This window comes from Phocoena phocoena, chromosome 16, assembly GCF_963924675.1.
Source record: "Phocoena phocoena chromosome 16, mPhoPho1.1, whole genome shotgun sequence".
Lineage (NCBI taxonomy): Eukaryota > Metazoa > Chordata > Mammalia > Artiodactyla > Phocoenidae > Phocoena > Phocoena phocoena.
In genome coordinates this window covers 38177013-38193126 of record NC_089234.1, presented here as the reverse complement: position 1 = coordinate 38193126, position 16114 = coordinate 38177013, and the positions used below count along the sequence as shown (strand labels likewise).

General features: G+C 36.3%; 1 protein-coding gene across 2 annotated transcripts in view; it reads left to right on the top strand.

The window, feature by feature from the left end:
• Positions 1 to 15318, top strand: part of MINPP1 (multiple inositol-polyphosphate phosphatase 1) — a 43666-nt gene extending 28348 nt beyond the window's left edge. The window contains exon 5 of one of the 2 annotated variants that reach the window (XM_065894669.1): positions 14925 to 15318. In XM_065894669.1, coding sequence (XP_065750741.1) covers positions 14925 to 15318 — 394 coding nt within the window. The remainder of the gene's footprint in view (positions 1 to 14924) is intronic. The other variant, XM_065894670.1, reaches the window with a different exon arrangement.
• Positions 15319 to 16114: the final 796 nt, after the last annotated feature.

The following is a 16114-nucleotide window of genomic DNA, read 5'->3' as shown; positions in this document are numbered from 1 at the left end:
TTAGGGTATGGGGGTGGGAACTTGGACATAGGATGTGCATTCCTAAGTCAGGATTCACCAATGGGTAATGAGTCTCCTGGGCACTGGGAATACGTCAGTGAAGGTTTTTATTGTTTGGGGACGAACAGAGCATTGAGGCCACCTGGTCCTGATGATTGTTAAACAATATCTATTAACTACAAAGCCCTTGAAGACAGAGTAGTGATTCACTGCTACACAGTAACAGTTCTGGGCAGGGTCAGTGGAAGGAGAAACTCTAAGGGCTCAAGATGGTATCAGTTATGCTAACAGCCATACAACTAGTGATATTGAGCATCTTTTTGTGTGCTTATTTAGCATCCATATGTTTACTATGGTGAAGTGTCTGTTCAGATCTTTTGCCATTTATTAACTGGGTTGTTTATCATTTTTACTGTTGTTGTAAGAGTTCTTTAAGTATATTCTAGATACAAATTCTTTCTCAGATTTATGCTTTACAAATACATTCTCCTAGTCTGTGGTTTACCTTTTTTGTGTTTATAATAATGTTTTTTATGGGCTAATTTTGGCCCACTATTGAGGCAATTCCTCCTGAGCATCTGTTTGGCACCCTGTATATTTTGAGGTTTTCCTAGTCTGGATTGTGTGAACACAAACTATTCCTGGCCTTGTGTTAGCTTTGGGGATTTTTTTCGCCTCCTTCTTTTTAACACTTTTTGTCTGGGTTTGGATAGTTTTCTCACAGACATGAGCTGATCAGTACTAGCTGAAAACTTGAGGGGAGTCCCTGTAGATCTCTCTTCTGTGATACTCTAGCCTGTGTATTCTAGCCAGCTTGGCCTCCCTAAATTTTCAATTCTGTCTCATCTACTCAGGAAGACTGCCATGCTCTGTTTGGGTTCCCCTGCCCTGTGCTGCAGCCTGGAAGCTCTGGGCAGTTAAGATGGGACAGCTGTTGGGATTCACCTCATTTGCCTTGCCTCGCTCTTATTCTCACTATTGTTGAACGTCTAAAAATTGCTGTTTCATGTATTTTGTTTGGCTATATAGTAGTTTAAGGCAGGAAGGCAAATCCAGTCCCCGTTACTCCATCTTGGCTGGAAGCAAAAGTTATTTCTATGTATTTTTGCTTGAGATAAAACTTTATGCTTGAGTCATTTCATTCTATATTTGTGTTAAACTGTCAAACCTGATGCTTCTCCATATGCCTCATTGGAGCTGATGCTTCAATCAGATGTAAAAGAAGACTTCAAAAAAATTTTTTTTTCCTCCTAATTTTCTTCCCAAAGCATCTCATATCTCTGGCAGTTCATGTTGCTTATTGTGCACTTACATAAGTATGGGAATTTTATGAGTTGTCTAAAGCTCTATTTGATATTCCTGGATCATGTTTAAAAATACACTTTGTGTAACATTAGTTGAGTGTGAAACATGAATTAAGAGCTTAGAAAAATCTAAGCTGAGTACATTTAGGGAAAAACATGCAATTATCAGTTCTTTTTCTAGTTGAGCTTTTTGGGGGGTGTTTTACTTACTTTGAACACATGCATAGTCATCAAACCTCAGTTAACAACATAATTTTAGACTTCAAATTAAATTTGCTTTTTAATGGAAGATTTGATAAGATCTCCTTACCAACTTATATAAGTAAAAAGAGGACTGTAATTTAGAGAACTGCATTCTTATCTTGCTAGATAACATTAGGTAATTCACTTGTCTTTTCCTTATTTCTAAAATGAGCAAATCTTGGCCAGATCTCAACCCTAAAATATTAGAATTCCAACTGTGTATTTCTACATATATTTCATATAGGTTATTTGTTTTCTTATATTTGTATTAGTAGTTTACATTTTCTAGGGTTGTTAAAATTTTTTAAAGCTAAAATGAACCTCTGTAAAAGTGGTTTTGTCAGTTTTTGGAAAATGTGACATTTCAGTTTTAATGCATTTTTATCAGAGGGAGAGGGCAGAGTTAAAGGTTTATGCCATGGCTTTTTATTCCTTGTTTTTTGGGAGACTGTTGTGCTACGAGTTCTAAAGAATATCATTACAAGTCAGAGATATAGTTAATATGAGAAGTGTGACTAATAGAAGTCTATGTTTGTTGAAGGATTAGAGTATGCAGCCAAGATATAGAGAACAGGAACAGCATGATTTAAGAAAAACAGGAATGTTCAAAGCAAATTATAGAATATCTGAATTTTTCTTAATTTGTTAAGTGGTTAAAGGTAAAAACCTAGTTCTTTATGTCATGGCATCTTGAACCTCACAACTCTGTTTATTGAATGGCCATATGATACAAAGAAAGCTATTTACATGGGACCATAGGTAGAATGGAATGTAGCAGTCTTCATGCGCTCAGCAATTTTCTGGCAAAACTATGTGCAGTGGCCTTATATTAGGAACTGAGTAAACTGAGAAGTGATTTTTTTTTTCACATTCTTTCCCTTTTTGTCCTCCCATACATTATGTTCTCTTGTTCTCTCTGGTCTTTCTAACCCCCCAGCCCCCAGACAGATAGACAGACACACACACACACACACACACACACACACACACACACACACACACACTTCTGTACTCCCTCATTCAGACATATATACACACACTTACCTAGTGGCTGTTGCCAGTATTTTGGGCTTAATCATAATCCAACTTTGCTTTGAAGAAGCTTGGGAATAAAACCCAGAAAAATTCCCATGCCATCCTCGAACTTGGGTATATTTAAGGAGAAGCTGGGGATTTGGTTCTTTCAAACAGCAGTTGTGCCTGTACTAAGTGAAGTAAATCAGTTCCTAGCAGGTGACTTAGAACACTTCTAAGATGCACTCTTCATTATGAGACAAAGCAAAGAGTGTTGTGTTCCTGAGATGGAACCCACTACCTTCACAAGAATTACTGATTTACTTTACAGAAACCTGGCACATACCTTTAATGGCTTCTGATGAAAGCTGGACCATAAATAAATACTTTTGTATATTTGTTTTGACATCTTTAGAGTTACAAAAATAACCCCACATTTAAAAATCACTGCTATATGTGCACACACAGAAACTCCACAACTCTTTAGCCTCCACTAATTGAAGGTATCCACGTCCCCATTTTTGGGTGTTTGGAAGTAATTTAGAATAGAAACACAGTATGTTTTTACGTGTAACGTGTGCTGCTTAACTTTGTCAAAGAAAATGAGATGTGAGTAAGTCATTTATAACAGGGCAAACAGGTAGAAGCATGAGCAGCTATTTAAGAGGGACTATTTTAACTCTTTGGAAGGAAAAATGTGCTTTTTTGGTCACATATATTCCCATGTAGTAGATTTTTTGTTGTTGCTTAATTAATAAACTTTATTTCCTAGAGCAGTTTTAGGTTTACAGCAAAATTGAGCAGCAAGTACAGAGTTTTCTCATAAACTCCCTACCACATGCCCCCCAACCTCCCTTACTATTGACATCTCACACCACAGTGGTACATTTGTTAAAATTGATGACCCTACGTTAGCACATCATTATCACCAAAGACCATAGTTTCCATTAGGGTTCACTCTTGGTGTTGTACGTCTTCTGGGTTTGGACAAATGTATTATGACACGTATCTGCCATTGTAGTATTGTACGGAATAACTTCACTGCCCTAAAAATCCTCTGTGCTTTGCCTGTTTATCCCTCCCTTCTCATCAACCCCTGGCAACCACTGATCTTTTTACTACCTTCATAGTTTTGCCTTTTGCAGAATGTCATATAGTTGGAATCATACAATATGTAGCCTTTTCAGATTAGCTTCTTTTACTTAGTAATATGCATTTATGTTCCCGCCGTATCTTTTCATACCCTGATAGTGCATGTCTTTTTAGGGCTGAATATTATTCCATTGACTGGATGTACCACAGTTAATTTACTCATTTACCTACTAAAGGACATCTTGGTTGCTTCCAAGTTTTGATAATTATGAATAAAGCTGCTATAAAGATCGATGTTCAGGTTTTTGTGTGAACATACGTTTTTAATTCATTTGCATGAATACTAAGCATTGCAGTTGCTGGATCAAATGATAAGAATATGTTTTTTTTGTGAGAAACTTCCACAGTGGCTGTATCATTTTGCATTCCCACCAAGAATGAATGAGAGTTCCTGTTGCCAGCACTTGGTGTTGTCAATGTTCTGGATTTGGGCCTTTCCAATAGGTGTGTAGTGGTATCTCATTGTTTTAATTTTTAATTGCCTAATGACATATGAGCACCTTTTCATATGCTTAGTTTGCATCCGTATATCTTCTTTTGTGAGGTGTCTATTCAGATCTTTTGTCCATTTTTTAGTTGGATTGTTTTCTTATTGTTGAAATTTAAAGAGCTCTTTGTATATTTTAGATAACAGTCTTTTATCAGATGTGTATTTTATAAATATTTTCTGTCAGTCTGTGACTTGTCTTCTCATTTTCTTGACGTTGACTTAAGTAGAGCATACACTTTTAATTTTAAGGAAGTCCAGTTTATCAATTATTTCTTTCATGGATTGTGCCTTTGGTGTTGTATCTGAAAAGTTATTGCCATCCCCAAGGTCATCTAGGTTTTCTCTGATGTTATATCTTCTACAAGTTTTACATTTAAGCCTCTGATCCTTTTTGAGTTAATTTTTGTGAAGGGTGTTAGGTCTGTGACTAGATGTTTTTTGTTTGTTTGTTTGTTTTTGCATGTGGATGTCTAGTGTTACAGCACCATTTATTGAAATGACTGTCTTTGATCCATTGTATTGCCTTTGTTCCTTTGTCAAAGATCAGTTGACTGTATTTACAGGGGCCTATTTCTGGGCTCTCTCTTCTGTTCCATTGATTTGTCTATTCTTTCACTAATGCCACACTATCTTCATAACTGTAGCTTTATAGTAAGTCATGAAGTCGAGTAGTATCAGTCCTCCAACTTTGTTCTTCTCCTTCAATATTGAGTGTTGGCTATTCTGTGTCTTTTGCCTCTCCATATAAACTTTAGAATATATCCACAAAAATAACTTGCTGGGATTTTGATTGGAATTGTGTTGAATCCATAGATCAAGTTAGGGAAAACTGACATTTTGACAATATTGAGCCTTCCTATCTGAGAGCATGGAATATCACTTCATTTATTTATTCTTTGATCTCATTCATAAGAGCTTTGTAGTTTTCCTCATATAGATCTTGTACGTATTTTGTTATTTTATACCTAAGTATTTCATTTTTAGGGTTGCTAGTGTAAATGGTAATGTGTTTTTAATTTCAAATGGCAATTTGGTTATTGTTAGTATATAGAAGAGCAGTTGACTTTAGTATATTAACCTTGTATCTTGCAATCTTGTTATAAGTGCTTATTGATTCCAGGAGGTTTTTTTTGTTGATTCTTTGGATTTTCTAGATAGATGATCATGTCATTTGCAAACAAAGACAGTTTTATTTCTTCCTTCTCAATATGTATACCTTTTATTTTATTTTCTTATCTCCTCTCATTAGCCAGGACTTACAGTACAATGTTGAAAAACAGTAGTGAGAGGGAACGTTCTTGCCTGTACCTTATATTAGCAGGAAAGCTCTGAGTTCCTCAACATTAATTCTAGGTTGGGTTTTTTTTTTTCTCTCAACACTTAAAAATATTTCACTCCACTGTCTTCTTGCTTGCATGGCTTCTGAAGAGAAGTCAGGTGTAATTCTTATCTTTGTGCCTCTATAGGTAAGGTGCTTTTTTCCTGTGGCTTCTTTCAAAATTTTTTTCATTATTTTTAATTTTCTGAAGTTTGAATATTATATGTGTAGGTATAGTTTTTTTGGAATTTGTCCATTCAATATTCTCTTCCTAGATCTGTGGTTTGGCATCTGACATTAATTTGGGTAAATTCTCATTCATTATTGCTTTAAATATTTCATCTGTCCCTGTCTCTCTTTCTTCTCCTTCTGGTATTCGCATTACATATATGTTAATTTAAACCTTTTATAATTGTCCCACAGTTCTTGTATATTCTGTTCTGGTTTTTTCCAGTCTTCTTTCTCTGTGCTTTTCAGCTTTGGAAGTCTCTGTTGTCATATGCTGAAGCCCAGAGATTCTTTCCTCATCTGTGTCAGGTTTACAAAGATATTCCTTGTTTCTATACTGTGTTTTTGATCTCTAGTATTTATTTTTAATTCTTTCTTAGAAATTTCATCTCTTTAATTATTCATCTGTTCTTGCATATTGTCTGCTTTTATTTCCATTAAAGTCCTTGACAGATAAATTATATTTTTAAAAAATTCCTGGCCTGATCATTCTAACATCCCTGCTGTATCTGACTATGGTTCTAATGCTTGTTCAGTCTCTTTAAATGATGTTTTTCGCCTTTCAGTATGCCTTGTAATTTTTTTGTTGAAAGTGGACATGATGTACTGGGTAAGAGGAACTATGGTAAATAGGCCTTTAGTAATATGGTGGTAAGGTGTGGAGGGAAGGGAAGCATTCTATAGTCCTATGATTAGGTCTCAGGCTTTTGATGAGCCTGTGCCCCAAGCAGTGAACTTCACCAGTGCCTCTCAGTTTTCTTCTCCTCCATAGATGACACAGGAGAGTTAGAGGGGGCTAGAGTTGAGTATTTCTATTCTCCCAGGTAGGCTAGGCTCTGATAAAACCCCCTAGCAGGTTAGACTCTGGTGAAATAGTTTCTCCTGAGGGCAGGCCTTGTTAAGAAGAACAGAAAGCTCTGGTTTATTTCAAAATGGTTCCTTTTATCCTTTCCCTGCCAGAAGCAAGAGGGGATTCACTGAGGACCTGGCAGAGTTCACTCCCCTCACTATGCCTAGTCACCTGAAATTTTTATTTTTTACTTTTTATTTTTAAAACTTAATTAATTAATTTTTGGCTGCATTGGGTCTTTGTTGCTGTACGCAGGCTTTCTCTAGTTGCGGCGAGCGGGGGCTACTCTTCATTGCGGTGCACGGGCTTCTCATTGCGGTAGTTTCTCTTGTTGCAGAGCACAGGCTCTAGGCGTGTGGGCTTCAGTAGTTGTGACATGTGGGCTCAGTAGTTGTGGCTCACGGTCTCTAGAGCACAGGCTCAGTAGCTGTGGCTTACGGCTTAGTTGCTTCGCGGCATGTGAGATCTTCCCAGACCAGGGCTTGAAGCTGTGCCCCCTGCATTGGCAGGCAGATTCTTAACCACTGCACCACCAGGGAAGCCCTGGTCCCCTGAAGTTTTTAACTTAGACTTGTCCACACTGAGCTTCTAGCAATTTGTCAATTACAGTTTAGGTTTTCCGACCCTGGCATGGTTCCCATGGAGGTTTCTGCTCCTGTAAATTGTGATTCTCTGTATCTACCTGTCTCTCTCTCCAATTTGGGGGACAGCGGTTTGACCTGTGACCTCACTTCTCTGATGGATCTAAGAAGAATTGTTGATTTTTCAGTTTGTTCAGCTCTTTGCTGTTAGGGTGCAATTGCAATTTCTAAGCTCCTTACAGACTGCAGACTGAAATTTCTAGTTGTTTTTTTTATACCCAGCATTTGATATTTTGGCAGTTGAGTTTCAAACAGTAAAGTAGAAATCAGTTTACATATTGCTTAGTCACTGTTTATTAGTGAAGAAAAGCATTCTGGCATTCTTAGCTGTAAGTAGGCCCTTGATTTAAAGTATGTAGTTTAAAAGGACTGAAAAATTATTAGCTAAGTTCTTTTGAATTTTATACCTCATAATTATGAGGTAGGTGTTTTACTTCTGCTTTCTTAGGGAGCCTTGAAGAAGATTATTATATTTATTCTAGTTTTAACACTTGAATCATTAAGGATTACCAGGTTGAATCAGCTAGGAAAAATAAATAGTGAAGAAAAACAGTTATGTCTGAGGCAAGTGATTTATATTCTGAGCTGTTATTTATTGGGAATACTTTTTGAGTTAATGGAAAAATTACTTTTTTTCGATCTTTTAACTTATTTAGGAGCGTGCTAAATTCTGCTTTTTACCCTTAAAATCCAACCTGCACATTTAGTGATCTCTGAATTTTTTTTTGAAATGCAAAAATCAAGAAGATTTTTAGAATTGTATGAAACATGTTAAGTGCTTAAAGATAACTTGTAGGCCATGTGAGAGTTTCAGTTTTATGTTCTTGTTGATAGCATATTTTACAAAGTATCATAAGGCATTCTTTTCTATTTTATAAGCTCTTTCCCTGTGAGATAAAATTTCTCTAAGCCAGATTTTTAATAATATTCCTTGACATTTTTTAAAAAGATGTATACCAAACCAATTAAGTGTCTTCTTATTCTGCGCTCAATGAAGATTTGTGTACATACATTTAGGAATGATTTACACATAGTTCTTAAAGTGATCGTTTGTTTCAGGTGATTGTATGATATATATATATATAATATATTACATATATATGTGTATATATTTTTTATATATATATTTGTGTTGTTTTGTAATACACTTGACCAGGGGTGATATTGCTGTCAAAAAACAAGAAATCATGCATCCTGATACAAACTTGAAGCATTGTCTGCTGCTGTATTTTGTAATCAGGTGTCTTAGAAATGGGCAAAGTGATTTTAAATAGTTATGTCTGGGAAATGAGAGAAATAAAGAGGGGGAGATTGGTTGGCAAGGAGAAGATGTTCATATATAAAGAAAGTGTTTAGGAAATAAGAAGTAGAAGACATTGGATCTGGATACAACCTCAGTACAGTGTTCCAGATAGCTAGTACTTACTAATGGGAGTTGAAAAGTATTTGGCTTAGATGTTGGGTCTCTGAAACTGAGAACTGTCATTTGTTGACATATTCCCTTTCTTCATGCTACAATAAAAATGTAGATGCATACATCCCTTATTACTCAGCAAACTGAATTCATGGTGGAGAGTATGTTGTACTGAGTGTCTCAGAGTTACTGAGAGAAGATGGTCTCCATAAGCTCATAATAGACACATGGTGTCTCAAATTTTAGGAAGCAGTTAGTCATGTAGTGTGTTCCTGAAGCAAGATTTCTTGTCTTTTGTTTTTGTTTATCCTCTATCGCATATTTATTTCAGGTTAAAAACCCGGGGAATGTAATCTTTGCCTTTTATACATTCTTGGAGAAGAATTGATGCCTTGTTTAAGAGATAGTCCATTTTCTTATTCTGTAGGATTTAACATGTGCTCTCACCAAAGGGCATGTTGCTAAAGAGTATTTTTTAAATTGCCCAATTCACATTAGTACGCCAGGGGCCTTGTTACCAAGCACTAACATTGTGGTTTTTCTCAGCTGGTATATTGAAATGCCATGTTTTCATAGCCCCCCCCCCCCCCCCCCCCGCCCACTGATTTGATTTGAAATTGATTTTAAATTTGTACTAAGTTTTTTTTATTTGATTTGATTGATTTTAAATCAGCAATGGCTTGAAAGTAAACTTGGGTTACTAAATTCCTAACTTATTTGCTCCAGTCCAGTTATGCAAATATTTTCCTATATAAGAGGCATTGAGCTTTTTCCAAGTGAATTTTTTTGTGTGTATATTATATTCGTGAAACTCGATTTATAGTATTTCTGTATTCAAGTTCAAGCTAAAAAGTTAAATAATTTCAGATGTTCCCTTCTTTAAAAAAAAAAACAATTTTGAAAAATTGAACTTAAGAATCAGGCTGAGGACAATTAATATTTTTTTGAAAGGATTTAGGTTAATCTTTTATATTATCTATTCCTATGAATTTAATGCATAGTATTTTTTCTAGTGAGTTTAATTGATGGTTCAGAGTTAACTTAGGCAAGTAAGTTCACTTCAGTGTTTTCATCTGTAAAAATGGGATGATGATATCTACATCATAGGGTAAACCAGATACTACACTTTACTAAAGCCACAACGGGCAGCATTTCTATTATAAGACTTCATAGGAATGTATTCATGATCCAGCTCAAACGCCACCTCCTCAGCAAAGTCCATCCAATTCTTCCTCAGAGAGGATGATTTTACTCTCTTTCTCTGGGTTCCCCTAACACTTAGACAAATTCTCATCTGCAAGAACCAGGCATATGTTTTATTTGTATTTTTGTTCTTTCACCTTATCACCTTTTTTCTCCCCCTTTCTCATCTTTCCTCCCTCTTCTAAAAAGCGAAACTAGCATGGTACCTGGCACTTGGCAGAGAATGCTAGTATCTGTCACATCTAAACGAATGGCAGAATGGATCTTTGAAAAGCCTCTTCTTTATGTTTCAGAAAATTGAGCACATCCATTTTTGTCCAGTGCTTTTTTTGTATGAATACAAGCAACATCAGCCAACTTCTTTTTCTGAAGTAGCAACAGCATCTGCTATTTGTGCAAGACACTTTAAGGCACAAAGGTTAAAGGCAGACAAAAAATAATCATGAGTGAGATTGTGCTCATTTCTCCTTCTTTATATTTGGCATTATTGTAGAAATATATAACCTACAAAAAATTGTAAGTTGCTTACTATTTTCTGCAAGCACATTTGGATCTCTAAGTAAATTGATGTTTTTAGTTGTTTAGATTGTTTTGGGGAAGGCTACATTAGTCTTGACCCTCTAGTATGTAGTTTTCCTTGTCCTTAGTTATCATTATTGTATTGATGCATTTAACCAGACCTTTAAACATACTGTTTTTGTATATTGCATCCTTCTGTAATGGAGATTGATCTGTAGTAAGTAGATGATACTCATGGCATTTATTTTTTAAATTGCATTTTTCCTTCCTATTGAGAATTGCTTGGAATTCTAAAATATTTTTTTTAATTTAGGTAGATCATATGGCAGAAGACAGTCATTTATTTTTGTTGATTTGGCTTCCTATATGAATCTAATATATAAAGTTATTTGATTTCCCGTAAAACTCCCAATAAACATTTTTAAAGCACAATTTTTCTCGAGTTTCTTCTCAAAAATAGCTGATTTTAATATGTGACTGAAAGTAGGCAGTCAAAAGAGAAAATGGGATTTATTGCTTTTTATATAAACCTAAGGAAGCCTAGGTTTAAACCTTAAATTTGGGTAACAGCTTAGATTTAATTTCTTCTGTAGCTTGGATGTAGTTAATAGGACTTTGAACTCATCATTTGTACATAGCCCTGTTGGTCTCTTCCCTTCCCCAACACACATTTTTTTGTTTCATATGTGTGTTTGTTATTTGTTTTTTATCTTTTTTTCTATTTTCTCTTTATTTGATTGACTTTTGAAACCCAGGTAGGTAGGGTAAGGCTGTTTACTCCACTGTCTATCAGACACTTTCCCACATAATAGCCACCAGCCACATGCGGTTATTCAGCATCTGAAAATGGGATTGGTCTGAATTCAGATTGCTGTAAATGTAAAGTACACACGGCATTTCAAAGACTTGGTAGAAAAGAATAAAATAGTTTTATTAATAATTTTTATGTTAATTACATGTTAAAAGTAGAATATTTTATATTATATATTGCCTTATATATTCTTCCCAGTTTATTGGAGTTCCCCAGTGGGGAAAATAGGAGAGAGTTGCTGACAGTTAAGCCTTTCAGTGAGACAGTGAGGGTATTGCTGCTCTCCTTCCTGAACTCTGATGTGTCCTAATAAACCTTACAAAGAGCAATAGTAGAGTATTGAGCTGAGGTTTGTTCCTGGCTTTGCACTTACTGCCTCATGGCTAGAAGATTTAAAATACAAACCAGTATCTTTATATTACATGTTTTTCTTTAACTTCTATCACTGTTAAATTCCATTATATTTACATTATGGCAGTGGCTTTGGCTTATTTATAGTCAGATATATAAAGGGGCGAGGCAAGTAACAAACGAACGAATCCATCCTATCTTAAACAACGTGAAATGATATATGTCCTGTGCAACAGGTATATGTCATCTCTGGAGGGTAAACCTTATTCCCTGTTCAGCTGATTATTGCCTTGTTAGGAGTTCATGTTGCCACATCTTTCAGGTTTTTAAGAGGAGCCACAAATCTGGATTTTTAAGAATTTGAAATCTCCCACTTTTAAAATACTGACAAATATTATAAGATGTAAAAATATTTATGCAGTCAAACTAAATATAACTGTGGTTTGAATGGTACTGCTTTAGAACTTTGGACTTAAGGAGATACTGCTTGGAAATAAATAAAGGTTTTAGGTACTTTAGATGACCTAATTAAAGTATACCAGTTAAGAAAAGAGGCTTACAGTCACCTGCTGATGAATGGTTTTTAAATTTCACACCTTTTAGAGAATATTAATCTCAAAATAATGGATAATTGAGAAATAGTATGTTTCTCTGTATTTTTTGAGTATACTTTTCTAGTATAGTTTCATTTTCTGTAGGGATGTTTTTCTGCTCCTTATTCTCTTATTTTTCTGTTGCTTGTTATAATGTAAATTTAGTTTTCCTCAACATTTAGAAGAAGGCTGTATCAGGTTGCTCTTTTAACCTTACAGAGCTCCCTTTTCTGGTGTGTGTGTGTGTGTGTGTGTGTGTGTGTGTGTGTGTGTGTATACTGTTCAGGAATATGGTAGCTTGCTTCCTGGCTCTGCTCCTCTCCCCCCACTTTTATCTGGGCTTCCTTTTTCCTTTATCTCTGTGGTCCCTCTCCTGCTCAGTCTTGACCCCACTCCCAGCAGTTTCTCCTTAGTGTGGCCTCTGTCCTTCAGTGGAGCTTTGGAGCAGTTGTTTGGAGAGTTCATAAGGGCTAGATTTCTGCAGCCCCAGGAGAGGCCTAGAGGTAGTCCTCCCTTGCACTCACCAAGTTGAAGTTGAAGCATTTGAGTCCCTGTTTTTTTGCTCGTCAGCGGGAGTCTGCTCTTAGCAGTTGGAGGCCAATTTCATATTCTCATTATGTGGTCCCTCCATATGTAGTTTACAACATGGCTGTTTCCGCTCTCAGGTCAGCAGGAAGATCTCTCAGAAACTTCATCCCCTTTCAGTAACCTACCCAGATTAGGCTAGGTCCACCCAGAATAATCTTCCTTTTGATTAACTCAAACTCGAGTGATTAGGAAACTTATTTACATCTACAAAATATTTTCTGCCGTATCATATGACATAATCATGCAAGTGATATCTTGATATATGTAGGTCTTTGCCAATTTAAGAGGTGTGGATTATACTGGGTATATACACCAGGGGGCTGAATTCTTGGAGGTCATTTTAGAATTCTGTCTACCATAAATTTTATTCTATTTTTAATTGCTTTAAAAGGTAACATTGCCTAAAGCAAAAATAGTAATGATATGTTGTATGTTTATGGCATATAGAAAAAATCAATCTATATTACTATTGTCATTATATATATACATACATATATAATATATAGTATCAGTACATACATATTCTACACACACACACACACACACACACACACACACACACACACACACACTAGAGTAACCTAAACCCTTCCCAATTTCAGCTGCTATCTCAAATTGGCCCACAGCACTTTCCAGTGAATACCCGATGGCTGTTTGGGATTCTCCAGTTTTCAGATCTCTTACATGCTTCCCTCTGCTTCCTTCTACACTGATACTGATAATATGCAGGTCTTGAGGCTATTGATGATTCATGGAGAATACTTTTCCACAAAGTTATGTTGTGAATGTTTCCCTTGGGTTTGGGATCTGCTGTCCATTTGCTCCATCTGTTTTTTTGCGGTACGCGGGCCTCTCATTGTTGTGGCCTCTCCCGTTGCAGAGCACAGGCTCTGGACACGCAGGCTCAGCGGCCATGGCACATGGGCCCAACCGCTCCGCGGCATGTGGGATCTTCCCAGACTGGGGCACAAACCTGTGTCCCCTGCATCGGCAGACGGACTCTCAACCACTGCGCCACCAGGGAAGCCCAACTCCATCTGTTTTTATGTGAGGAATTAGGAAGGTTCAAAAACTGCTGCAAATGCTGCTGTCCTCCCAGAAAATGTGAACCTAATGTGTTGGGGTGGTGGCAAGAAGTCAGATGGTTAACTGTGTTTGAATAGGTTTACGAATTATATTTAAGAACAATAGTCATATTCTTTTTATAAAAGTTGAGAGAAGGCTAAACAGTCATTTGCTGCTGCTTTTAAAAGAAGCCTTTACCAGAAAAAAATCGTAGAAAACTTGGAAAAAACAAAAAATAAAGGTGACCTAGCTCATGGTGTTGGAAGTTATGTTTCTTGCAGTGTATAAAGTCCATTCCCAACCACAGACACAGTATATGAGCTAGAATAGGTTATGTCTCTACCCTTTTGGAGCTCTCTTCCACATTTTGTGCCCAAATTGGGTCTTATAAAACATTGAGGAATAACATGCATTACTGTTCACTGTTCAGACTTGGTTTTAACCGAGAAATTTACTGAATAGTGCTTGTCCTTATTCCCTAGATAAAGATAAAATAACATTTGAAATTTATTCAGATGAGCTCCAAGGAGTAATCAATATTTACTAAGGGCCAGTCCTTCACAGACAGGCAATGCAGTTTTGAAATACATATCAACTTCAAGTTCCTTAATCTACAAGAAAAGACTCAACACTCTCTTTAAACTTAAAGAATAATGTGTATGCTCACTGTTTTAGATGGGTTTACAATACTACAGTGTTCTAAAATTTTGGAACATAACTTTTATTATAAAAAGTTCAGAGCTTCCCTGGTGACACAGTATTTGAGAGTCCGCCTGCCGATGCAGGGGATGCAGGTTCGTGCCCCGGTCTGGGAAGATCCCACATGCCGCGGAGCGGCTGGGCCCATGAGCCATGGCTGCTGAGCGTGAGCATCCGGAGCCTGTGCTCCGCAACGGGAGAGGCCACAACAGTGAGAGGCCCACGTACTGCAAGGAAAAAAAAAAAAAAGTTCAGTTCTCTGCCACACAGAATTTCAGCCATATTGTTGTTATGTAGATTGTTGTTGTAAAGATTACAAAGAGATGATAAAGTTGTATGCTAATTCTAAGTATAGCTATTATGTTTAAAAGCTATTATGTTAAATTATTTTGTATGTAAAAATATGTTTATATGTATTTTTTTCTCTACTTCTCTTTTAAGTTCTCAACCAATTTCCTCTCCAGTCATCCTTCAGTTTGGTCATGCAGAGACCCTTCTTCCACTGCTTTCTCTCATGGGCTACTTCAAAGACAAGGAGCCCCTAACAGCTTACAATTACAAGGAGCAAATGCATCGGAAGTTCCGAAGTGGTCACATTGTACCCTATGCCTCAAACCTAATATTTGTGCTTTACCATTGTAAAAATGCTAAGACTCCAAAGGAAGAATTCCAAGTGCAGATGTTACTGAATGAAAAGGTGTTACCATTGGCTCACTCACAAGAAACTGTTTCTTTGTATGAAGATCTGAAGAACCACTACAAGGACATCCTTCAGAGTTGTCACACCAGTGAAGAATGTGAATTACCAAAGGTGAACACATCTGATGAGCTATGAGTAACTGGAAAACATTTTTAATTCATCAGAAATCTCCAGGGAGTGATCCCATGCTTGGAATAGGTGGGCAGTCCCTGGCTACAGCAAGCTTTAACATTACTTGGGTATTTCTGTCTTTTCAAAGAAAAACGTTTCTTTTTGAGGCTGGACGTGGACGTGTAAGAAATGATTCTTCACTGGAGCAGCTCTCTTAAAGGAAAAAGATCTATTCAAAAAGATAAGTGGCACTACAAACATTTACAGAAGTTAAATATTTATGTAAGAAAACTCACACTAAGATAGAATGTGACTTCAGGATGATACTTGAAAGTTGGAGTAACAAAATATTATGTCAGTTGGACAATCCATAACTTGATTGGACTAAGTCTAGGAACTTTGCCAGTTGTGCTGCAGTTCTTTCTCTTTTCCTCAGGTAGCACAGTTCTGGTATCATCTTTCTTAATCAGAACTATTATGATTCACTGGGAGTATCGCTTTGAAAGAAAGCTAACATCTCTCTAGTTGAGAATTCGAAACGATATTAATAAACAGAGTCTGATTTAAAAGAACACCTTCACTGAAGGAAGACAAAAATATAATAAATATCTTTGTTAATAGTATTTATAAAGTATTTGAACACTGTTTCAATAATTCCTTTTAACCTCCTAGTAAGTCTTGCAAAGCCATTCTTTAATTATTATCATTCCTGTTTCACATCTGTAACAGTGGAAGAACAAAGAGGACCATTAGCAACAAGACAGAAGAATAGAATCAAAGTTTCTTAAATCCATTGCTTAGCATTTTTTAAAAAATTTTG